This window comes from Camelus dromedarius, chromosome 4 (assembly GCF_036321535.1).
Source record: "Camelus dromedarius isolate mCamDro1 chromosome 4, mCamDro1.pat, whole genome shotgun sequence".
NCBI classification, from domain to species: domain Eukaryota; kingdom Metazoa; phylum Chordata; class Mammalia; order Artiodactyla; family Camelidae; genus Camelus; species Camelus dromedarius.
The window spans coordinates 52,700,708-52,725,749 of NC_087439.1; the positions used below are offsets into that span (position 1 = coordinate 52,700,708).

Sequence of the window (25,042 nt, forward strand, 5' to 3'; positions counted from 1 at the left end):
CTTACACTCCATGGAAGTGAATCAGTGTATAAAAGGTGAGCAAACATCTTAGCAACATTTCTCAATTTGTTCGTTTCCAAGCGATGGATGGTATCATATTGTTCTTTGAATATACTTTCAAAAGACTCCATGTATTCTTTTTTTAGCATGCAAAATCGCTAATAAATTAAAAAAAGTCAATACCATTATTAGCATATTAAGTCCTCCTAGATTTATTCCATCAAAAATTAATAAATATTTAGTATATTATATCACTCAATCTTTTTGTGCTGTAGGATGGGTATTCAAAATATGAAGTTAATACGTATCACTGCATCTACCTGAGATTTATATGCTAAAACAAAATTATACATGTAGCTGATCAAAGACACACACATTTGTATACTATAAATATACTTCTCTGTGGGTTGAGTTTGGATTAAAAAAATTACTTTAGTTCATGCTTTATTTGTGCTGCCTGAACACGTACTTGACTTTAGAAACTGCTGTGAAATCGTGAAAAGACAGCATTTAATTGTCCTCTTTGGGAAATCATTACAAAGCATGTAGAATTTCCCAAAGTTCTGCAAGAGTGATACGTGATGTAATGTTAAAAAGAAGTGGGAAAGGAGGAAGCTGCAGAGTGGGAAACCCAAGGAAGGGGAGAACAATTTGCTTTCAGCAAAGATACGTTATATTAGACTAGACCACAGACAGACCCATTAATTCATAATACTTAAGTGAAGAATTCCCTTTCTGATTTCATTAAAATCCAACAAGAAAAATGAGGCTGGAACTCACCCCAGCTAATAAGCCAAAAAATTTCTCGTATGTCCTTTGTTGGGCACAGCAATCAAGTATCATGTTGCAAAGTTCTTTCTATTTGGAAAAAAAAAATTGACATTAATGATTCAAAACACAATGCATTGATGCTATATGAAAGAGACAGCATGAATTTTTAAATAAGGTTTTAAAAAACACAGAATTTCTAAAACTTTGTGCACTTATTTAGTTATGAAGACAAATAAGAAATTCAATCTATGTCAAGCCTATAGTTTTTTAAAAATCTTCTGTTTGACAGAAATTCCAGTCATTTATGTTAATTAGACTGATTACAAAATTCTAAATTCAGATTAGTATGAACTACTTCAAGAAAACCTAGTATGTGAAACAGATACATCAAAAAGAGACTGAATATACTGTATTCTAAAAAGATTCTATACAGAAGTCTTTTAAATATAGATCACCAATATGACATCTAACTGTGCTGTCCTGTAAGGCAGCCCCTAGCCACTATTGCAGCTATTTAAATTTAAATTACTTAACATTACGTTAAAATTCACATTTTTTAGTTTCTCAGTCATGCTAGCCACATTTTAAGTATTCGAAGACCACATGTGACTAGTGTAGTGGCTACTGTACTAAACAGCGCAGAATATGAATACTTCTATCACTGCAGAAAGTTCTACTGGACAGTGCTGTTCTAGAAGCTGATAATCTAGTTATTAAACTTTCTATTCAAAGGCCTCACTTCACAATGTTTGGTTATTTTTGGATATAATTATATTGCTAGATTATTACTTAAGATTAGTCACAAGCTGCCTCAATTAAAATGTTTATAAACATGTAAGTTCTGAAGAGATGTACTTTGTCAAAATGTAATACAGTACTAAAAACTTCTATGAGGCTTTTCTGAGTTCTACTATATAATGTTAATTTGACATATTAAAATGCATTTTCAACTTTTGCTACCAACATTGTATTTTATAATAACAATAGTTAATAAGGTTTTAAACAATGTCACATGGTAATGTACTGACAGCATTACTAATAAAGTCAGCACTACCTGCAAAACAAATTACTTTCTTCCCTAGACTAAATGCAAATTACAAGTTATTCCCTGTGGCTTATAATAATTAAATATTTTAACATTTTAATTAAATACTATAGTGATTTTAGGAGAGTCTTTGCAGTGGATGGAAATACATGCACTAAGACACTCTTCCAAATGTTATCAAAATATGATGCTGTTAGTTCTAGAACAACTATCCTCTGGATTAATATTAATAAAATTTATAATGACTTAATTATATTCCTCAAATAATGTGACAAGGTCATACCATAACTTCAGTTCAATTATAATTTTAAAGGTTAACTGACTAATTTATTCTCTTCCAGTGACAACACATCAAGTAGCACCCATAACACAAACAGGTACACTATTATTAATATGCCAATAAATAAACTTTAAGAGGGAAAAATAATTTTTAAAATTTGAAAAGAATAATCTTTTCTCAAAATTCCATTATATGTCATTTTAAGAATTAATCTATATATTAGAACAAAGGTTGGGAGACTTCTTCTGTAAAAGGCCAGACAGTAAGTATTTTAGGCTTTAGCAGTCATATGGGCTCTGCAGCTAGTCAATTCTCCTGCTACAGGGCGAAAGCAGCCACACCAATAGGCATGGCTGTATTCCAATGAAACTTTATTTACAAAAATGGGCAGTGGGCCTGGGCCACAGTCTGCCAATCCCTATAACAGACCATATTTGAAGCCTTAAGACAAAGGACTTGCACCTAATAGTAACTTTGCTGAAATGGTCAAGAAGATCTTTTAGAAGAACTAGAAACCAAAGAGCTTATCAGAGCTGATACATCCACTCTGCACCTGTGCTGGGTCTATCACATGTAAAGCAAAGTGTGAAAAACAAGACCCTGAAACCCATGGCTCAGGGTCCAAGGATCTAAAATCTAGATGGGCAAGAAGCAATATACATAAGAATACAACTAGAAAAAACACCCAAGATAGCCTTTTCAATCTGGTCTTTACTATCCTTGGCACTAGGATTCCATGATACTTTGAATAGTGAAGCATACCGAGTTACAAGACTATGAGCTCCATGGGCCAAGAGGAGGTTAAAACGTATTTTATGGATCGCTGAATCCCTGACACCTTACAGAGTCCCTGACATATAGTATATGCTGAATATATTTTTGTTAAATGAACTAATGAATTTAAAAAATGGTACATACTCTTCTATATCCAATTAAAGCAATGTAACAACATGTATGGTGATCTTTCTAATTTCTGGGGCAAAGAATGCTTTAGTGCATAAAGCAGACAAACTTAAAGAACAAACTATTGTATGTAAGCCACCATTTGAATCACTCAGAAATCTATGTAAAGTGTCGTGGTTCAGGGAGAATTCCTCCTTTTCCCACAGCCCATTCAAGTAGCCAATTTAAGTCACTGGAATGAGTAGCACATACGAAGCACCCTAGGACTCTTAAGTTTTGAGTTATTTAAAAATTTTAGAAAATCTACATTTAAAAAATGAATATTTAGTACTGAGTTATTGTTTCAATTCATGAAACCTATTAACTGTCTTAAATATTTTTATAATAAAAAAAGTATTAACTTACTGTTTGACTCTCAGGAAACTCCATTTTCAGCAATTTGTGAGCACATTCTTCAAAATCTAAACTGTAGAGATAAAATGGTCACAATAGTTAGGTTAAAAACTTGAAGCATAGTTAAACTGTAGCACTCTTTCATACACGAGAATCTTACTTTGATCATTGTTTTAAATAATTATTTTAAACTATAATTTCATACTCTTGTATTGTGGATATAAAAAAGACACAGCTCTTAACTCTACAGAGAATGAAGTACTGGCACATATTACAATGTATATGAATCTTGACTTCTGCTAAGTGAAAGAAGTCAGACAAGCGAAAGAAGTCAGACAGAAAGACATATAGTATAATTCCATTATACAAAATGTCCAGAATGCGCATAAATAGACACAGAAAGCAGACAAATTTTTATCACATTGCTAAATATTTCCACTTCTCTCTGATCCAAGTCAGGAAGAGGTGGAAGATGTTCCAGGAGCCCAGTATGACATCTACTGCTTAATCACCACATTTATAAGTTATCTTGATTCACACCCAAACACAGGGCTTCCACATTATATAAAAACTAAGTATAAAAATAGTAAATAGCTAAAATCACTTACAAAGAAAAAATTCTTTTTGTATAGTATTCATATAAATTGCATGAAAAGTATTTTCAATATGCTTCACTTAAATTATCAAACTCAATGTGAATTTCAATCAGGAATAATCCTAATATCGTTTGATAACAGCAGTATAAAATTATCTGAAATATAATGATTATGCATTTAGTTTTATGGTTCATCTGTATTCCTCAGCTTCTGTTACTTACTGGATTTCATAAGCACAACAGGGGTAATAACCCAGGATAGTAGAATGGAATTAAAATAAAAAACTAAAATGAAAAAAAGAAATCTATCAAGAAAGAGCTTTTATAACAGACAATATTAAACAGTATCTAGTACTAAGTTTAAATTAACTGTAGCTGATAAACCTCAGTAATATAGCAATACCAAAGAGTATTTTAAAAGATGTGACACTTCTTTTCTAGTTTTGTTTTTAAAAAAGTAGAATTAGTACTCAGGAAAAAAATCCTGCAATTTCTGAAAAACAAGTCAAGTAGCTGATGGAAAAATTTTACAACTTTCTTTTTATCTACCAAGTGAAGTATCAGGGAGAAGGTATGACAATCTATTTTTCTTGTTCCTGTTTTATTTTAAAAGTATTGGGTGACTCCCTACACGATGACTGTTTCAGAGCTGCACTAAATGTTAACATTAAATGAACTAAACTTGCTTGATATTTGAAACCAAATGAATTTCAGATTTAACACAGATTAATAATGACTGAGGGAAGGATAAAGAAAAAAGATTTTCCATGATTCCAGTTTTCAAATTGTATTTACAAATGGTTTATTGATGTCTCCAATCTAAGAAACTTCAAATTGTTGAAGATATTATAGACCCACCTCCCTCTGATGCTACAGCTTCAATAATATAACATCAGACTGGAACATCACTCAGGACTATCTAATCTTCAAAAGCAAAGCTAATGGTGTAGTTTTATGTTTTATGTAAATAAAAGAACACTGTTGAAGAAGCCAGAACAGTAAGAAGATAAGAGTACTGGTGAGATCAGTCAACCAGTCTTCAAGGAAAGGAAACAAAACAAAACAAAAACCTCCCAAATAGTTCAGTTACCAGATGCCAGAATTTCTATTCACAAGATTTCCATAAGTGAACAGTTTTTATAAATAATCTAACCTCCTCACAAGATAACCACTGCTGATATGTTAATGTGTTATTTCTAGAATCTGCCTATTTATACAGTTAAGATAGTACTACTGGCTTGGTACTATATAGTGTATATTATTAGTTTTTATTCCTACCCAACATTAAATTAGACCACTTGCCCACATCAATGCTAATTCTCCATTAACCTAATTTTCAATAGTGGCATAACTGGAAATTTTGATTATTTATATTGAGCAGTAAGACTGTTGTTCTCTCTCTTTTTTTTGCACTGAGCAATTCTGTGTATAATTCTGTCAACATGTATTTAAGAAATATAATGAAAAAGAAGGGTCAAATGGCAATTACACCAAGCCACCGATTCATGCTACCAAAAGGCTTCCCATAAAGAACATACCAACTTAAATTTCCACCAAAAATCTTTCCATGTATCTAACTGAAATCATTATTAGTACTGAGTACTGTTGCTTTAAAAAAAATAAAGTAAATCACTTCAGCTGTTTTAATGACCAACAATATTACTTATTCATCTAGATTGATATCTGTTTGCTAACATTTTTCATGTTTTATAATCCTATTACATGAGTCTCCCAACCATGTCCTTTAAATACCTGTTTATCAAAGTCCCTGTGTTTCTTTCCTAAAATTATTTTTAATAGGCATTTAGGGGTGGGGAGCTCTTAGCAAACTGACACATAAGACAGCAGTTATTGTACTGTTACTAGAATTGGTACTATTACATAATAGTGGCTGTCACTTGTCTAATGTTTTAGTTTTTCAAATCCTTGTATGTGATTCAGAGATTACTGAGGTTAGATCAACTAAAAAACATATTTCTTTTAAATAATCATTCAAAGAGCTCCATCATAACTCTTCAAATTATAACAGTATTAAAACAGTGAACCTGCTGTTTACAACTGACTACTGCTGAATTTCTTTTAAAAAAGGACAAATAAAAGGTCAAACTCTAAGAATAGCTACCAATGACAAAAATTTCTCATTTTCCACTCTAAGTTTGTATAAAAAAATTTAATAGTTTTTTCTTTCAAGCGAAAGGCAAAGAAATATGTAAGGATAAACTAAAAAAATTTCTAACCAATGTTTTGCTGTTTAACATTTCTCTTTTTGAAGATGAATCTAAGCCAAAAAGTTTTCAGACAGAATGAAAACAAGATGACTCCTACTTATGAATCATTTTTGCTATTACATCATACTAAATGGAAATATACAAAACTTGGTAACAAAACAAAACTGAGAAAACATTCCTTCTCCAGTGTAAAATATCAACACTGGGCCCACTAAATCAATAGGTTGATTCCTATTCAAAACGACAGCTGTACTAAGCATTTAATATTTTCATTTATTCCTCTTTAAAACCAAATTCACAGCCTTCAAAGAGAATAGGTTCTTTTAACAACATCATAGTAGTTCTTGCTTAACATTACTTCAGAGAGTCCTCAAAACTTTCCTAAGTTTAATTCCTACTTCCATTTATATTCATTTCCATCTGCAAAACAAATCAGTGTCCAAATGTTATCACAACGGTGTTTCTCTGCTTAGAACCAGAGTTAGAAACCAAGTTAGAAAAAAACTAAATGTTAACCTTCCACTACACAATTAAATATGATGCTAGCTCTGTAGCATGGAATTGCTTCCAGGTTTTTATTAGTGATATTTAACTATAAGAAATGACATAGCTAAAAAAAAAAAAATGTAATTAGTTGATAGTTAAATAAGTAAAGAAAACTTGCTCTTGAAGTGAAGACCCAACAGTAGGAATCTATTAACAGGGTCTTGGGAGTAGATGAAGGATGGGAGTAGGGAAGCAGGTAGTTTGAGAATCCCTGCAGTGGTATCCAGTTTTCTGCCTTCAGGTTCTAAAAATCTCATTTCCTTGTCTGCCCCCTATTGAAAATAAGGATCAACTGAGCTACAGTATCTTACCTTGACTGAATAGCAAGATAAATTGTACGACGAAATGAGACCAGATTAATTTCTGTTTTGTCATGAATAGTCACCTTTTGTCCTGAAATCAAATATAACAAAATTATAAAACCACAAAAACAAATGTGAAGCACTGAAAATGTATCCCTATACAATATTTTCGTAAATCTACTTAGAATCTAATTTAAAAATACTCTTTCCTATAGTATAAATGAATATTTGTAGAATTCAAAGTAACCATTTCTAGTCTTTTGCCATATTTTAGAGTATTTTAGTTAAGTTTTGTCAGCTCAAAGAAGTCCAGAACTCATCAAGGAAAATTATTTTAGTTTCTGTGTTACCTGCTCATTTAGACATTATAAAAGGATGCACTAACACTGTTGTTTGGTAAAACATTATTTCTATATTTATAATCAGCTATCATGATTATTTGGAAGAAAACGGTAACTTATGGGTAGAAGTTCAGTGTCAGAGAACACTGGATCATCATGACAGGTTGGATGGGCCCAATACAAGTATGAGTATTTGTCAAAATTTTCTCTTATCTAACACATGAAAACTTTCTTTAAATATTTAATAGCTTTCATTTGAACAGTATTTTCACATAAAACAAAGAAGTTCACAAGTTAAATGTAGTGCATGGTTAGGAGATGTTTTAAAAAAGGAAGACATTGGAAAAAATTAAACTTATTGTTATAAAATATTTTGTAGAAAAGCTATTATATTACACTCTAAGATAGAACTAAAATATATTATGTCCTAAAAAGGAAAGATATGTTTAATATTTTCAAATATGTAACACAAGTAAATAATAACCAGTGTATGTATGTTCTGATGTTTTAAGTGAGACTTAAGCAAAATAAAGTTCTGGGCTTAGTTTCCAGTGAAATAATATAACCAAGCTGAAGAGGTAGAACATCATGCCTGCTTCTGTACAAATATAGCTTTTGGCCTCCTCGCTCTATTTTTCCAAAATGAAGAGCAAATATCTAGTCATTCTCTTCTGTCACATTCATGCCAAGGTAACATAAATCACATGCACTCAACATGAAGGCACCATTTTCAGAGTTTATAATCAAAGACATAAAGTGTCAAATTAAAATTACTGATATTAAAAAATGAATTTCCTTGTTTAATACTTTTAGAGTAGGGTCTTTCAACCTTGCCAATGCTGATATTTTGGGCTGGATAGTACTATGTTGTGGGGGGCAGTCCTGTGACTTGCAGGAGGTTTAACAGCATCCCTAGCCTTCACCTTACTAGAAACCAGTAGCATCCCTCCCAACCCTCCATAGACTGAGAATCACTGTTTTAGAGGATTACATCAGATTAATTTGAGAATATTTTACAGTATTATTTGAGTAAGCTGTACTTTTACCTTCTTCATCATCATCTCCCTCCTCCTCCTCTTCTTCTTCCTCCTCTTCACTACTTCCTGCATCTTGGTCTGTGTTTGAGTCACTATCTCCTTCATCAAGAATTTCTAAAAGAAGAAAGTAAGTTTAGGAAAATACTGATGAGCAAGTGAGACAAATGTGTCCCATTCTGAGGAGATAATTCTCACTTCACTGTAACCCACAGTGGTGTACAACCAACAAAGATGATCACACAGGCCTCATATTATTGCCTACGTAGTCACAGAGCAATATAACTCATTTGACTAGAGAGAGCCGTATGTATAATTCTTCTGCTAGACAGAAAGTGGCTATGAAACAACTAAAGCATGAGAAGAACAAAGAACAAGTGGATGAAAGTTTTCCAAAAGAGCAAGAACACTGGGAAAATACATTAGAAATGGAAATTAGCATATTGGAGACAAAATATTATAAGTTCATCATCAGAAAGAAGATAATCTATCATGAACAGCTTGGGCTAGATACAGAAAACAAGAATTAGGCTAAGAATGTTTTTTGAAACATAAGAGAGAAGGAAAAATTGCCTAATTTAGCATTCACTTTAAATAAATAGTAATGAGATTTTTATTAAAATGTATACCTATTAAATAAACATTACAATCAATCCACAGAATTTCTGTATGTAAAACAGAAACTGAAGTTTAAAAGCGTTTAAGAAAATTGGTAAGATGAGTACTTCATTGGATTATCACCTCGTTAAAATATAAGTCACATTCAGAACTGGATGAAAACAGTGATGTAAATAAGAGACTACATAAGGCCAGCTATCATGTTAATAGTAAGCAAATGACAAAACCTAGAATCATATTTTGTCCAATGGTGTGAGCTTCATCAGCCTGACAAAAGATTTTACAACCCTGGCCAACAATTCACTTTTGCATTTTTATTATAATCAGACAAGTTTTAATACAGTTTTGGGGGCAACTAATTTTTAGAAAAATTCTAATTTCTTTATATTTAACTAAGTAGTATAAATCAGGTGCCACATATAATAATGTTAGCAGAGAACTTCATACTATGAGAAACAAATCACTTTATAAAAATGGACAGTTGTCATTCAGCCCTCAGCTGACATACCAATCTTATTTCTAACAAATGTGATTTTAAGAAATGATCTGAAGTGTCTAGTTTATTGTTATATAACACACTACGCAGACTTTTAAAAGTGGAAACTATTTAGTATTCAATAGTAGGAAGACAGGCACTCCTGCTGTTTTCCCAAATGCTGTAAGACCTAAAACACAAGTACACCTGGGTCACTCTAAGGTGCTAATTACTAAAGCTGTGCACACTTCCTGCTGTGGCCATGTTTTTTTTTTAATGCCAGCTCTAGAAGAACATTTTATGAAACAATGAAGGTCAAATGGATTGTCTAGTCGTTTACATCATCCTCCCCTCATCTCTTCACTTTAGGATCGATCTACTTACTGAAATCACGTAGGCAATGACAATTGGATTTCATTAACTGAATAAAGCAATGGTTTCAAAGAATGGTCTGTGAGTCCAAAACTATTTCTTAGTAATACCAAGATACTATCTGCCTTTTCACTGTGCTGACATCTGAAATGATGATGCAAAAGCAATGATGGTTAAAACTTGCTGCATCCTGAGCACAAATCAAGGCATCAAACTGTACTGTCATTGTACTCTTTACTGCCACATTCTTGTACTGGGGAGAAAAAAACCACACACACACACAAACCAGTTTCATTTAAGAATGCCCTGAAGAAAAAATAGAAAATTATTAATTCTGTTAAATCTTAGCCCTTGTGTATAGTCATTTATAACAGTCTGATTAAGAAAATATTAAGTTCATATATACCACTTCCTTAAAGACAGGTGTACACTGGTGAGGGTTATTTCAAGAAAAGGCACTTGGGTGACTGAACTGAAGAAGAATTAGCTATATTTTTCATTTTTACTTGAAAGAATGGCAGGCAAACTAGAGTTGTTAGGTATTTACCATTTTCTCACATATAAACAAAGTGAAACTGTCATTTCAAGGAAAATAACCAACAGTATTTGCCACCATGATAAAATTGAGACTCTTCAGATAGAAAAGCAGAATTTTGGAAAACTTGAGGCCAAACCTGTGAGTGTGGGAACTTTCTAAACCTTAGACTCTTCTGACAATATAGGTGGTAGGTAATATGAATAAATGTGATTTCTTGATATATTAATATTTTGATAATGTCAACATAATAAAACTTGGAAGATGTGAATAACTCAGTGAATCAGTATTTTCCAAATGACCAATGCAACATGTTACAAAATCATGCCTTGGTAAAAGATCCATTCAAAGTGACAGGGCAATGAATTTTAATACTAACAAAGTATGAAAATCCAAGAATATTGTTTCAGGTTTTACAGTACAGTTAATCTTTAAGAAACTACTAGTTGTTAAATATTAATCGACATAGATTAAGGAGGAATATACACAATTATAATTCTGAAAAGGCTATTAAAATACTCCTCCTTTTCCAACTACATATCTGTGTGAGGCTAAATTTCCTTCACATATTTCAATCAAAACAACCTATGGCAACGGATTGAAATGAGAAACAATATGAGAATCCAACTGTTTCCTATTAAGCCAGACATTAAACTGTACAAAATATATAAAATATGCCATTCTTCTTCTTAAATTTGTGTTATAGTTATTTTCATAAAAATATGAAACTTAAGTGAACATGTACTAGGTTTATTATTGTTATTTTTGAATTGCTCTTTTTAAAAATATATTCCCAGTTTTAATTCCTTATCAGTAAATGTCAACAGTATAACCCACATAAACAAAAGCTCTTTGGAGTCCTCAATAATTTTTAAGAATGTAAAGGGATCTTGAGACCACAGATTCTAAGCAGTGCTGTAATAAAACTACTTTCCTGGCATTGGCCAAATGCCAACCATCTAAAGAAATGGATGGGGAATTCCCAAGCTAAAAAAAAAAAAAAACTGTATCAGGTATAATAAGAATTCTACAAAATCATGTAGCATCTTTCATGGAGACTGTAAAAAAAGTTCATAAGAAAAGAAGAAAATGGGTTTAAGGGGTTTCTCCCTATTTGGAAACAAAAGTTATAAAAGAAAAACAGCATCTAAGGAAAGAAATCTATTTATTGGCCCAGATTTTTAGGCCAATGTATAGAAAGGGGAAGCTTCTTACATCTCTACTTTCCCCTTCAACATTCCACATCTAAGCCTGACTAGAGCACAGAATGCAGGCGATGACAGAGGTCTAGGTCTCTGCTCTCTCTTCTGAGGAGCTTTCAGAGTTTTAAGTATTAGTCAGGTAAAATCACAACTTAAGAGAAATAGATCTATAGAATTGTTATATAATTACGATGTATAAAATAATAAATATAATTATATAATAGAATACAGAATGACATAAGTGGCTCTGAATATTAACTTTAAAAGAAAAATAATGAAACACATGTGAAAAAAACAGTATCAATGTCTAAATATATGCTCTGTGGCAATACAAAGCACTGTATTTTACACAAACAAGTAACATTTACTCCTTAACTCAGACAAGTATCTTGTTCTAGGTCACTTAGCTAGTAATGGCAAAAACAAAATACAAACCAATGTCTGTATAAAGATAGTGCTTACAAAATACTTATGATGTACAAATGATAATAATCAATTTATCCCTTTATTAAGCACCAATACCATATATAACATGGTGACTGATTTCATCAGAAAGATATCAACCTGCCCTCAAGAAATAATAATATATAGAACTCTATAATAAAGTATAGCACTTAACTGAATATTAAATTGGGTGGCAATTTAAGCAGTAATTCTTAAGTGGTAGTGAATTTAATAATGGCCACCAGTAATAAATGAGTATTTCTTAAAAGGAATAGAACTTAAGAGTTGTATGATTTAAAATAGAAAAAGGAGAGGAAAAATGAGTTAAATAATTTAGAATGAAGTAATACCACAGATAAGCATTAGAAATATAATACATGGGCAAACAATGAAGAGAATGGCTTCATAAGAGCAAAGATTTCAACAGGTGGGGGCCAGGGAGCTATACCTTTCTATCAGTATTATATAATTATATAAATTGCTTCTACTTATCCAAAAGAAATTATTTTGCAAAAATCTACATACCCTTCTTAATAGCTTTGTACTTCTCTTCATTCTCCATAAAATTAGGATCCATCTTGAAAACATCTTAAAAAAATAAATTAAAAGTTAAGTTAGTGTTTATTTTCTGTATTTACATTTGTTTGCACTACACTTCCCTACACTCACCCCTGACTTACTAAGAACATCTTCTGGATTATACTCATCTTCCAGAGGGAGCATATGGGTGAACTGATCATCTTCTTCTACTAAGTCAAGCCCTTCTAGGATAACAGGGTGGTCCTTGAATCCATCCTTCCGTACAGCAAACATGACTTCAATCATATACTGAACTCTTTTGTCAATTTCAGACTCATGGAGAATGTTTCGAAGGCGTTCAAATATAGCTAAACAGAAAGATAATAAAATAAGCAATATATATTATAATCCTCAAACAAGAGCTCAATATCAAACCAAGAATACACACTTACCATTGATTCCTCTTGGTGACACCTGGGTTAATTTGAGACCACATTCCTTGAGAAAACCAATAGCTACTTCAACACTATCATCTGTTGGTCTTTCCAGAAGCAAAGTGAGCATCTCTAAGCATAAAACTTCATGTGCCTTAAATAGAATGAAGACATATAGAATAGAGATAATGCTTTACATACAATTAGTATACTATTGATAGTAATTTAAAAAATCAGTAAATCTAGTTTTTGCAGTGATAATATTGTACATATGATGAACAAAGTTTCGTAATGTATATAAAAATACTCTAAACATAGGATACACTTTTTCTTTTATTCCGTTATGCATCTGTGAAGAATTTCCTGATGATTTTTCCAAAATTTTTAATTTACTACACTGAATACAACTATTTGATTATATCCAGAAGAAATATTCTTATATTTTCTATATAAAAATACGTATTATCTATAGAATATGTCATAACTTATCTCAAAATACAAGTTAAAAATCATTTACTAATTTTTAATCTAAGGTATTTCATAATCACCATATGAAGAACAGTATATGATTCTTTTTATAAGACCCTCCTTCATGACCACAACTCTATATCCATTTCCCAATCATTCTATCAGCAACTCTGTTACCAGGTAGCTCTTAAGTTACATGAATACTAACTTTCTCAAAAAATATCTTTCTAGTAGTTTATTGTTTGCAATGACAGTTGTGAACGCTTTTTAAATTAAATCAAATTCTTTATACTGGCCATGGTCAAAATTTAGAATTTTATAAACAATGCCAGGTAAGGAGAGGGAATAAAATACTGAGAAGCTTTGCTGTGAAAGAAAATGAACTTAGGAAGCATGTTCAAAACATCATTTATATGCCTTTTAAAAATCAGACATTTATTTAAGATGGGGAGAGACAAAGTCTAAATCTCCACTCAGAAAAATATCCTCTTCACACTTAGTACAACATCAAAAATATATATACTGCTTTTATTTTAGGAAGGCAGGAGAGGTTGAACAGTCTTACATCAGGACAAGATAATACTGCTTTGTACCACAGTTTGGAAGATGTGAAATATTTATCACTTTAACTGTTTTGTGACAATGCCAAAAATATCTCCAATGTAAGTGTAATATACATTCAAAAACTGAAACATATTATCTGTGTTGTTATAGACTGTGAAATTAGGTTTAGAGACATGTGAAATTAAGTTTCCATGATTTTAAGTAGAAAATTATCATTCTAATAATACAACTAACTAGGTTAAAATCTAAAAGGTTTCTAAAAGTGAACACTGGAAAGAATTTCATATAGGAAAGGATTAAAATATTATTTAATGTTAGAGAAATAAAATTAAGTATGACTTTAAAAATTCTTCTTCATATGTATAGATATAATTAAAAAATGGTATCTGAAGGAAATCTCTGAATATGAACAAGAGTAATTTTAATATTTTCATGTTTAAAATAAAGCTAAATCAAAACTCTCAAATAGTAGATGAATATAAAATAAACACAAATTGAACTATAAAATAAATTATCTGTTTATTTAAAACAGATTAAATTTAATCTACTATATTTTATAAACTGATTCTAAGAAAAGATAAATACTACATATACTATATAGTTATACATATGAATATATACATATACTATGCAGTTGTAGGGAACAGTATTTTGTGTAGAATATCAGCTGTTAGGTTCTCATGAACACTAGGAACAGGGGAAGGAAGTGGAAGAGATAGCAACTTCAAAAAAAAAAAACAAACTACATTATTTGAAGAAAATATCTGTAGTTAAGTAACCACGTACAATACTAAGAGATCAGTTTGATAAAACTCTTGTTCTAAGTTCCTCTTTATATCAAAAAATACTAAATGCATTTTTCATGGTTCTAAAGGTAAAATATCATTCAAGATACTTTTCTAGAGGACTATAAATCAAAACAAAGATATGTCACTGTAATGGCTCAAGCCTATAGTGTAATGCCACTGAATGGCACCAAATTTTAAAAATAATTACTTACCACATTTTGGTTAATAAGATGTGCCACAAATTTTGAAGCTGTCAAACAAAGTGGCTGAGAAGGGAAAGTAAAGACAAAGTAAATCTATAAACTAAAACTGATTTTCATTTAACTATAGAATCTACGGCTTATTTACACACTTTATTTAAAATATATAACACACAAGGTAATTTTTACTTATAAACATATGAAAGAGTGCCATTTCTGGCTAAATAGTTATAATTCAACAGCTACAGCCATCATTTTTGTTGCTCATTATTAGAGGCCACGGATATTTACGAGAACAAAAAAAAGTTCTCATGAAACATGCAATTTTATCAACTACAGTTGATACTGGTTTATCAGTCTGCCCCGTAGCAGCCTACTTACAAGCCCATTATATATACCTTATCATTTCTTCGATAGCCTTTTCGAAAATTAAGAATTAACCTTTTGAGGATTAATTCTCCAATTTGTGGAAATTTTGAGTTGATAATTGCCACTAATGCTGCATAAACATGAGTGAAGATTGGAGAAGCACTCTGTGCTTGCAAAACAGATCTGGATAGCAGGCCTCTGATTAAGAGAAAAAAAAAGTAGTCAACAATAATCATCAATTTAATTAGAAGGAAAAAATCCCTCAATTTAAAATTGTTAAAAAAAAAAATCCAGCCATATTACTCCCGTGTAAATCATCATAAAAGCTAAATTAGGACTAAATTTTTACCACTCTTACTTAGGGGAAGACTTTGCCTTACTAATAAATAAAAACTGTTTTTGAGAAAACAAAGCTTCAATCTGTGCTTTTGTAAAATAGATTTTACTATAACTTTTCCCCCCCAGTTTTTCTCTATAAATATAATTCCTCTTTTCCAGCTCCTGTTCATTACATTTAATCATGAATTTGAGTTTTTAACTTCTTATATTAATTTGTTTAACATTATCCAAAAAGTTAAAGGGAGAAAAGACCTGCTTCAAAAGAACTGAACTTAGACTTAATGTGAAGTTTCCATTATGGGCCCAATATTCATAGAAATGAATTCTGTGATTAAAGACCAATTTGAGTGGTTTCCTTCTTTAATGACAGGCTTAAGTCTTCTGTTAGCAAAAATAAGTGAAAATTTGGAATTCTTCTTAGAGAGATAAAGCCAAATCAAAGCATTACAAGAATAATGCTCAAACAATGACAGGAAAATAAAAGGTTCTACCTTCTAACTCATTTTGAAATGGACATGTTTCTACATACATTTGATAAGAAGAGAGATACAAAGTAGGCTAACTGAAGACTTATTTTCAGCAATGTAATGATAAGTAATTAATTACTAGATTGCCAAAAGGCAGGAAAACAATGTCTTAATAGTTACCAGGTTTAGGTATGACAATTGAACCACTGGAGTAGAAAACGAGAAAAGAGAACTGTTTATAAATTGTAAGGTCTTAAGCTACCCTTATAACGTTCCTGAGTCTGCTTCTTTCTGAGTAAAATGGGAGCAACCGCCTAATCTTTGAGGGCAGTGGTTGCCTCCTTGTCACCTTACTAATCCCTACAACCTGCTACACCTTTGTATTTCCAACGGTTTTGAGATGATGAATCAAGGTCTTAAGAAATGACATGGGAAAAGAGCCTTCAGATTTTAAAATAATAAAACTGGTTTGAGGTAGCTCTTTTATGTATATACAAGTAAATTTTCATTATTCTTCATGAGTTTAATTATTGGAAATAGTCAGTAAACAAGTATCTGTGCAAAAATCATTATGCAGTATCAAAGCTTCTCAAAAAGTAAAAACTCCACACAACCTCTAATGTGGAGTACAAGTTATTTTTGGTAGCTTACATTTTCACAAGAACTGCATTTTAAATAAATATTCTCAATTACCTTTAAAATGAAGTAGTATAAAAAGTTAATGATTACTGTTCGTGTAGATGTTATGTTCCTTTGAAAAACTGCTATATAATACTACAAATAAAATAGCTGATGCTTACCTTCCTCTAACTATATTTTCTTGAAGAAGTTCTTGAATAATAATACCGATATTGGAAATGTTGACTTTGTTGATCAGACCATTGATGGACTTCTTTAGGGCTTCCCAGCTCATCCTCTGGTATGCTAAGCTAAAAAGAATTGATTTTAATAAAGATGAAAACTTAGTCAATAATCAAGAGGTTATAATGACACAAAAAATACTAACTATTCCTTAATTTTTAACATTCTTTTCTTTTTTTTTAAATGGAGTTACTGGGGATTGAACCTGGGACCTTGTGCACACTAAGCACACGTTCTACCACAGAGTTATACCCTCACTCCTGCATTTTTAACATTATTTTCACAAAATGACCCAAAATGCAGTACAATATATGACCATTTGGGCACACAAATTACATCCTAAACCGTATTTGATTCTCTGTATACATGATACTCATATATAGACTAATTCCCTTTAATAACATCATAAAATAATGTAAGGTAACATTTTGTTCTATGTCCATGTATACTGTAATTTACAACATTTATTAGTTAGATTCAATACATGCTTCCTTTACATTGATTAATTTAAACTTGTATTCAAAGGAAATTTTTTGAAATTGAAGTACATTGTTGATTTATAATATTGTGCTCATGTCAGGTGTACAGCAAAGTGACTTGATTTTATATGTGTGTGTGTGTGTGTGTGTGTATAGTTTATTCTTGTCCATTACAGGTTATTACAAGATATTGAATGTAGTTTCCTGTGCTATACAGTAAATCCTTGTTGTTTATCTATTTTATATATGGTAGTGTTTTATCTGTTAATCCCATATTCCTAATTTATCCCTCCCCTTCCCTTCCCCTTTGGTAACCATAAGTTTGTTTTCTATGTCTTTGAGTCTGTTTCTGTTTTGCAAATAAGTTCATCTGTACTATTTTGTTTTAAAGTAAAAGCAACTATTTTTTATTTTAAATAATAATTATGAAATATTTAAATATAAGCCATAAAAAGGAAATTGTTATTATGTCCCTTCTCATAAAAGCATGACAGAGAAAACTAAATGTTTTAAACTATAAAAAAATAGTATTAATTACAAGAAAGGGGAGTCATATGAAATCATGGGCTGAAAGACTATTCTAAGTATTTTAAAGAACATCTCTATATTTAGGCAGTAGTCTCACAGATATATCAGCTAAATGCTAGATGGCTATGCTGTTTTTTAACTTAGAGCTTAGGTAAATTATTTAGTCTAACTAGGTTTCTCTAGGTTGAAACTGTTAATATTTAAGGTCTTCTAAAGTTCTAATATGCTATGGTTTTTATGATTATTTCTCTGTGAATATGATTTCAGCTGCCGAAAGTCCTAACTTTTCCTCTTTCTTATACCTCTCTGTCAGGCTGGTGAAGGTAATGAACTTATTAGAATAATATACATAAATACATGGGATTACAAAGGATACCAATCATATTGAAATACAGTTTTCAAACCATGGAAAGAACAGAAATTTGATACAGTATTCTACATGCTTCTTTAGCACATTAAATGACAAGTAGTGGTAGGCATCTTTAATTTACAAGTAGCATAAACAATATTTTGAGGTATTTGTAACAAATAATCTGTTAATACTATGGTCTGTTGCCTAAATTCCTAATAGAAAGAAATGCTAAATTAGATTAATAAAAAATAAAGATGCAATTTTCTTTCTGTTCACATTCACAGACTGCCTGAATTCTACCCATGGACCTCTTAAAAGTATGTAGGTTAAGAATCCCTGTTCTGGAGTGGTATATTAAGGAGAGGTAGTAAGAGTTGTCTGCCCTGGTGAGGAAGAGGATTTTATCACTGACACTCTTCTCAGCAGACAATGGAGACAAAAAGCAGACTGATTTGCAGTTAACTTGCAGTTAATTTTATTACCCTTTCTAAATTCTCTGTAGATTATATATATATCCCCTTACTGTCTGCATCCAAGGTGGAACACTCCTACTTACCCTCAACCCTTTAGTATGCTACTGTCTAGAGAAATAAGATCTATGGCTTAATAATGAACCTGATCAGTAAGATACTGTTGACACATAATCACAAACTATCCTATTAAACTTCGGTCAAAAGACTATAATCAAGTACAACTGTACTTCATAATTAGGAAACCTATAATTAATCTGATTTAGTATCTCCTGAAAGCAAACAGACTACTCTTACAACTCCTACTTCTGTCTCCTTTACATCCTATAAACAGAGTTCAAATGTGTATAAAATTATCTTCCAAGAATCTGTTTAAAATTGCATATACTGTGGACTCTTTTCTGCCCACTTTATCTATAAAGAAGTATGACTTGGATTAACAATGTTTTGGGTCTTTTACAATTAGGACTGCTTTGGACTGGATTAGAGACAATAAATACTTCTTACTAATGCTCCCAGAATGCCTACATGATCATGAAGCTCCCACAAACCACAGAAGCCAGCTCCAAATCCCTTCTCAACTAACACTCCAGGCATCACTACCAAATGCTGGAATATGACACATCAAGAAAAACTTACATATTAGTTTTAAATTTAATGTCATTTAAATGTCCCCTCCTACCTCACAAATTTTTTAAACTTTACTTCAAAGATTTTTCTTTATTTTATGTAAATGATGTTTCCACTTCAAGCTAATTCTTGTAACAAATTTAGATTTCATTTATATAAGGTTCTCAAGTACTTTCAAGTTGCCATTAAAGTACTCAAGAAAGATGTGGGAAGACTTTCTTGACTCACCAGGAATCTGTTTTCCTTAAAGCATAGCTACCCTCTATCCTAACCATTTACTGACTACCTGGCAATTGAGTGATCATTTCAATCTTGGACCACAGTTTTCCTGGTTACTATCTCATTCCACTAGAGAAAAAGGTCTTGAAAACTTAGCTGCGCTTCCTACATAGTTCCTCACCATCCCAACTATTTTGAAAAGGGAAGAAAAGGTACTTAAAGAGTGAATGGTCATACATGAATTTTGAGTGTCTGCCTTGGTGTACCAAAAAAAACTATAGTCTAAGATATTATGGTCTAGGTAGGAAAAGGCGGGAAAAGGGAAAACTGTCAGCTTTGTCTCACATATTAGTACTGGGGCTGGCAACCACACCCAAGAGCCAAATGCAGTATACAGCCTGTTTTTTTTTTAAACAGAGCTTTATTGAAACACAGCCACCTTCATTTGTTTAAATGTTGTATCTATGGCTGTTTTCACTACAATGGCAAGGGTGAGTAGCTGTATCAGAGATGGAATAATGCATAAAGCATAAAATATTTACTACATGGCCTTATACACAGAGCCTAAAATACTTACTATCTGGCCTTTTACAGAAAAAGTTTACCAACTCCTGGTTTGATACAACTGGAAAGATCCATTCTAGTTCTAGAATATCAACAATACTCTTGATTATCAATGAAAAATGGATACTACTAATAGGCATGCAACTATAAAAAGAATAGTTTAAAAATAGTTAAAAAAAAGATAGTGATCTTTCCTCAAACTTTTCCATTCATTCATGCAAAACAATAAAGAAATTATGAGCTCATGTCAGGGAAAACAGTAAGCAAGGCTCCAATGGAGCTTCTGAAGGTAGGGAGCAAAGAAGTCCAATTTGAAGTCTCTATCACTGTGGACTCATGCAATTTCTAACAGTCAAGTTTAACTGGACAATAGTTGATTTTTTTTCAATAGGGATAAAACCTTGTATACTTAATGATATTGACATGCCTGTTTTTATCAGTAATCTGTTCTTGCATCATCCTGAGCTTTGCAGGAGGAATATATGCTCCACCCGTGCGAGTAAGGAGAGGATCCAGCTCCTCTTTCTTCTTCTTTGTAGTAGGTTCATCCTGAGCAGATGAACTCTGGGTTACTGATGGTTCTGGGCTTCTTCTCCCAGGAGATGGAGATTTCCGGGATCTTTTCCGATCCACATCTCTTTCTCTTTCTCTGCGTTTTTCTCGGTCTCTGCTTCTGTAAGATAGATAGATAGATAGATAGATAGATAGATAGATAGATAGATAGATAGATGTATATAAAGATATATATATATATTTTTTTAACAGAGAAAAGACAATACAAATTACATTCTTAAATGAACTATATACCAAACGAGTGAGACCATTTGGGGGTCACAAATTCAGACAAGGAAAAGTGGTTTGGAATGGGGAAGTACCTCACAGACAAAATGTAACTTTAACTAGGTCTTCAAGGCTTGACAGGATTTACACTGGGGGCAAGGTGGCGATGGGGGCGGAGGAAGACAGGATAACATTCCGCAACCAGTACAAGACAAAATAACTCCTGAAAAACTGAGCAAGGATGTTTAGACCAGAATGAGCAGAAACAATAAAGAATCATGTGTCACAGTAGTTGGAAAGATGAGTTCTATTCAGGCTATGAAATCTTAAAAGACAAGCAGCAGACTTTAAGTTTTGTACTCTGGAGGTGATAAGGAATCCTTAACAGTTTCTGAGTGGGAGAGTGACATGAAAACAGTGTTTTAAGAAGACAAACTGGCCTGTGATGTACGTGATAAAACCAGAAGAAACCAGAGTTTATCTCCAATAATGGCAATTTAGGAGTACAAATGTTATTAAAAACACTATAATTTTTGACACTGTTTCTTGATAGAACTGGTATTTTTACTGTAAATCTCAGAATACCAGAAGCCTGTGGTTATTTGAGACAATGTAAAAAAACAAACAAACAAACAATTTTCCAACCACAATATTGATTTTTTAAAGCAATCAGGGTATTGTTCTCTGAAACTACCAAGAACTAGCAAGAAAGAATGAATTCTTTCTTTCTGCTATCTTTCTCCAGAGAGGAGTTTGTCCACTTGGTTGTTTTTTTTACATATACTACCTAGAAACTCAGATTACTCTGCTCATGCTTTGCACAATCATGAGTTATATGAATACAAACAAGTATGTTATACAAACCAGTAAGTAAAAACAAGTGTCATTTTATCAGTGCATTACCAAGAAACCGCTCAATTGATTTTAGCTAAATCTAGAAAGTATATTTGAGATAGTCTATATTAATACACCCTACATGGAGAGAGAAAAGCACTCGCCTCCTCAGGTAGCTGTGGAGCAACTGCTTAAAAACTGAAGAGACCCCAGTGACTTCCCATGAGGAAAGAGTCTGTATGTACTACTATAACATGAACAGTAGGGGAAAAAAGTGGTTCCAAACAGAAACCCCAGTTAGTCAAAGGCAGGTGCTGTGAAATCTAGACACTGATTTGCAGTTGAGTTGCTTCTTACCGTGGGTGTAACATGTTCCAAGAGAGTAGCTACAGAAGGAATTTACTGACGGTGGTTATGACTTTTTTAAGAGACACTAGGTAGGCTGCTCACTGGCTGGTAAAATCCTGTCCTTACAGTTACAGTGCTTATTCCTTTAGAGTATAGCAGTAACAGAGTCTTCTGAGTCTGAACAGAAATATTTCTCTTCAAGAGTTCTTGTATTGTTAGCCTTTATATTCTACATAATACACAACCTGCTTACTTCACAGTGTGACTTTGTGGATCGACTTTATACACATATATTGGACCAAACAGAGTTACAGTGAAGTAATACAGTCAGGGATTATGGAAATAACCATTTGCTTTGGAGTCAGAATTGAGCTCAAATCCCAGTTTCATCAGCTACCAGATGGGATAACTGCAACCTCAAGTAATTTAATCAGTTCAGACCCATTTCCTTGTATGTAAATTTTGAGAAATACTATCTAGTATGTAAGAGTTTTGACAGTATTTGAGAAAGTATACAGAATGCCCAGCTCACCAATTATGTTAGTAGAAGTTGCTCTTATTAAGTGTCATTAGGGTGATGGCAGATGAGCCTGGCTTTTGGAGGTTAAATTAATCTGACATTTAAGGATTGGGTATACATTAGAAAGTAAGTAAGAGTGAAAAGGAAATTTTGGCTGCAGGTATCATATAATGTGTTTAGCTCCAAAACTGCAGAGAAGTTTGATCAAAATTCTAGTGGGGTATATAGCCTTGGTGGTCATGGAGTGGCTAATACGAGACGTCAAAAAGGATACAGAACTAGGTGAACAATAAAACATAGCAGACAAGTTTTTGAAACTGGATAACTAACAAGGTGGGTACTCAAGTTCTTCAAGACTCAAGTAAGAGTAATTTATACTTAGATAAAAACTACGTATTTGTACCTTCATTCTGAATGTTCCTCTGCCATTATGTAGGTAAGAAATTTAGCTCACTTTATGTCATATAATATAAATGACTTTCATTCAGTTAGTAAAGGATCTCAAAAGCTCATATAAGCCAACTCCTCACATAGTACACTATAGTGAATAAAAGCTTGGGCTCTAGAGTCAGACAGACCTGGACTTGCCACTGATACACTTCTAAAACATGAACAAATGACTGAACTTCTCTAGGTCTCATTTTCTTCATCTATAAAACAGACATATACTTACTGCAAGAAGTTAACTCACATTAAGTCCTTGTTAGAAAGCCTGGCACCTAAAAACATCCATTTAATACTAGCTGCAATAATTATAAAGCACAACAAAAATTTAAACAAATATAATGCTTCTGCAGTTAAAATTTCCAGGACTAACCGTGACTCCATGCTACCATCATAAGAACGTCCTCTTCTTGAATGCTCATAATCTGACCTGCTGTAATCAAAGTAATCTCTATCCCGAGGGGATCTTTCTTGTTCTGTATACCTAACACGTAAAATCAGAAAACTAAAATTGTAAGTTGAAAATAACAATGTTATAAATACTCAGGAAAGTCATATATTGGTAATGGTGAAGCAACTCTATGACTAAACGAAGTCTTATCAGTCTTAAAAAAACAGCTCATTTTGTTGATGACCATTCATTTAGTTGTGATTATAAAAGCTTTCAGTTTGTATGACAAAACAACTACTGGAATTCACTTAACCAAACTTGACATCCTGATTCATATTGTCTTCAGTAAAAGGTATACAGCTGCATTTCATATATAACTAACAGGAAAAAGGCTATCCTCCAAATAACTACTTTTGCTTAGTTGGCTCATTTTATCAGTTCTGAACAAACGACACCAATTTTATCAGTTGGCTTCCATAAAGACCGGTTTAAGTCCACTCCAGAAGACTATATTTATCAGCTGCTATTCTTAAAAATGCATTATTAGATAGCTGTGAGAATGGACTGAAATTATTAACAAGGATAGCATAAGATCTGTTATTTGAATCTTAAAAATCAATAAAATCAGAGAACCTGAAGAGAAGTTAAATACACACATACGTAACAAATCTACACAGTAACATAATCCATGTTTTATATACACATCTACAATTAATTTATACACACACATACATATGTGTATATGCACAGAATTTTTCTTTACATATAGAGAGGAGGTGATTGATGAAAGGTAGTAGGTAGATGCAAACCACAGCAATTAACTTGATGTCCATAAAGCAAAGGTTTTAGAGACAGCAGAGTGAAATACGAAAAAAACACACAGAAAGTAAGAGATCAGGCAAATGAAAGAAAGTTTAGAGGATGCTTCTTCCTTTATAACATTTTTAATAGTCAAAGCTTACTAACTGAAGTAACTGAAGTACTACTATGAATGAATGATGGTAACACTTTTGGATCTTTGATCTTGACACAATAATGGTAAGAAATAACTTACATAAAAACATTCTGGAAACTATAAAGAGCTATGTAAACATAAAGGATAGTATTAACAGTAAAAGCATTTCAAAATAATGTGATTTCAACTCAGCTTTCCATTTTATAAACTTTCATTCTGTTTAGTATTTGAGACATTAAAATTATTCCCTTTCACTTAAAAAATTCCATAAAATCTAAAATTAATTACTAGAAATTCTGAGTACAGTCATTCAAGGATGATTTGTTCTCAAGCCCACTCAAGTAATATTGCCTATAAAATCAACAAAAAGAAGTTGTTTACCTCAAAATTAGAAATCTAAGAGCTAAATAATTTCTTAAATTTATTATAAAAATT

At 32.1% G+C, this 25,042-nt stretch overlaps 1 protein-coding gene across 3 annotated transcripts in view; it reads right to left on the reverse strand.

The window, feature by feature from the left end:
- CWC22 (CWC22 spliceosome associated protein homolog) overlaps positions 1-25,042 on the reverse strand; it is a 56,064-nt gene that overhangs the window by 9,823 nt on the left and 21,199 nt on the right. For 2 of the 3 annotated variants that reach the window (XM_031451753.2, XM_031451754.2), the window contains exons 4-16: positions 23,635-23,745; positions 20,763-21,008; positions 17,033-17,161; positions 15,456-15,624; positions 15,070-15,123; positions 13,056-13,191; positions 12,765-12,971; positions 12,610-12,672; positions 8,451-8,555; positions 7,073-7,154; positions 3,405-3,465; positions 781-858; positions 6-158 (exon numbers count right to left, since the gene is read on the reverse strand). In XM_031451753.2, the coding sequence (XP_031307613.1) occupies positions 6-158; positions 781-858; positions 3,405-3,465; positions 7,073-7,154; positions 8,451-8,555; positions 12,610-12,672; positions 12,765-12,971; positions 13,056-13,191; positions 15,070-15,123; positions 15,456-15,624; positions 17,033-17,161; positions 20,763-21,008; positions 23,635-23,745 (1,594 nt within the window). The remainder of the gene's footprint in view (positions 1-5; positions 159-780; positions 859-3,404; positions 3,466-7,072; positions 7,155-8,450; positions 8,556-12,609; positions 12,673-12,764; positions 12,972-13,055; positions 13,192-15,069; positions 15,124-15,455; positions 15,625-17,032; positions 17,162-20,762; positions 21,009-23,634; positions 23,746-25,042) is intronic. The other variant, XM_064484948.1, reaches the window with a different exon arrangement.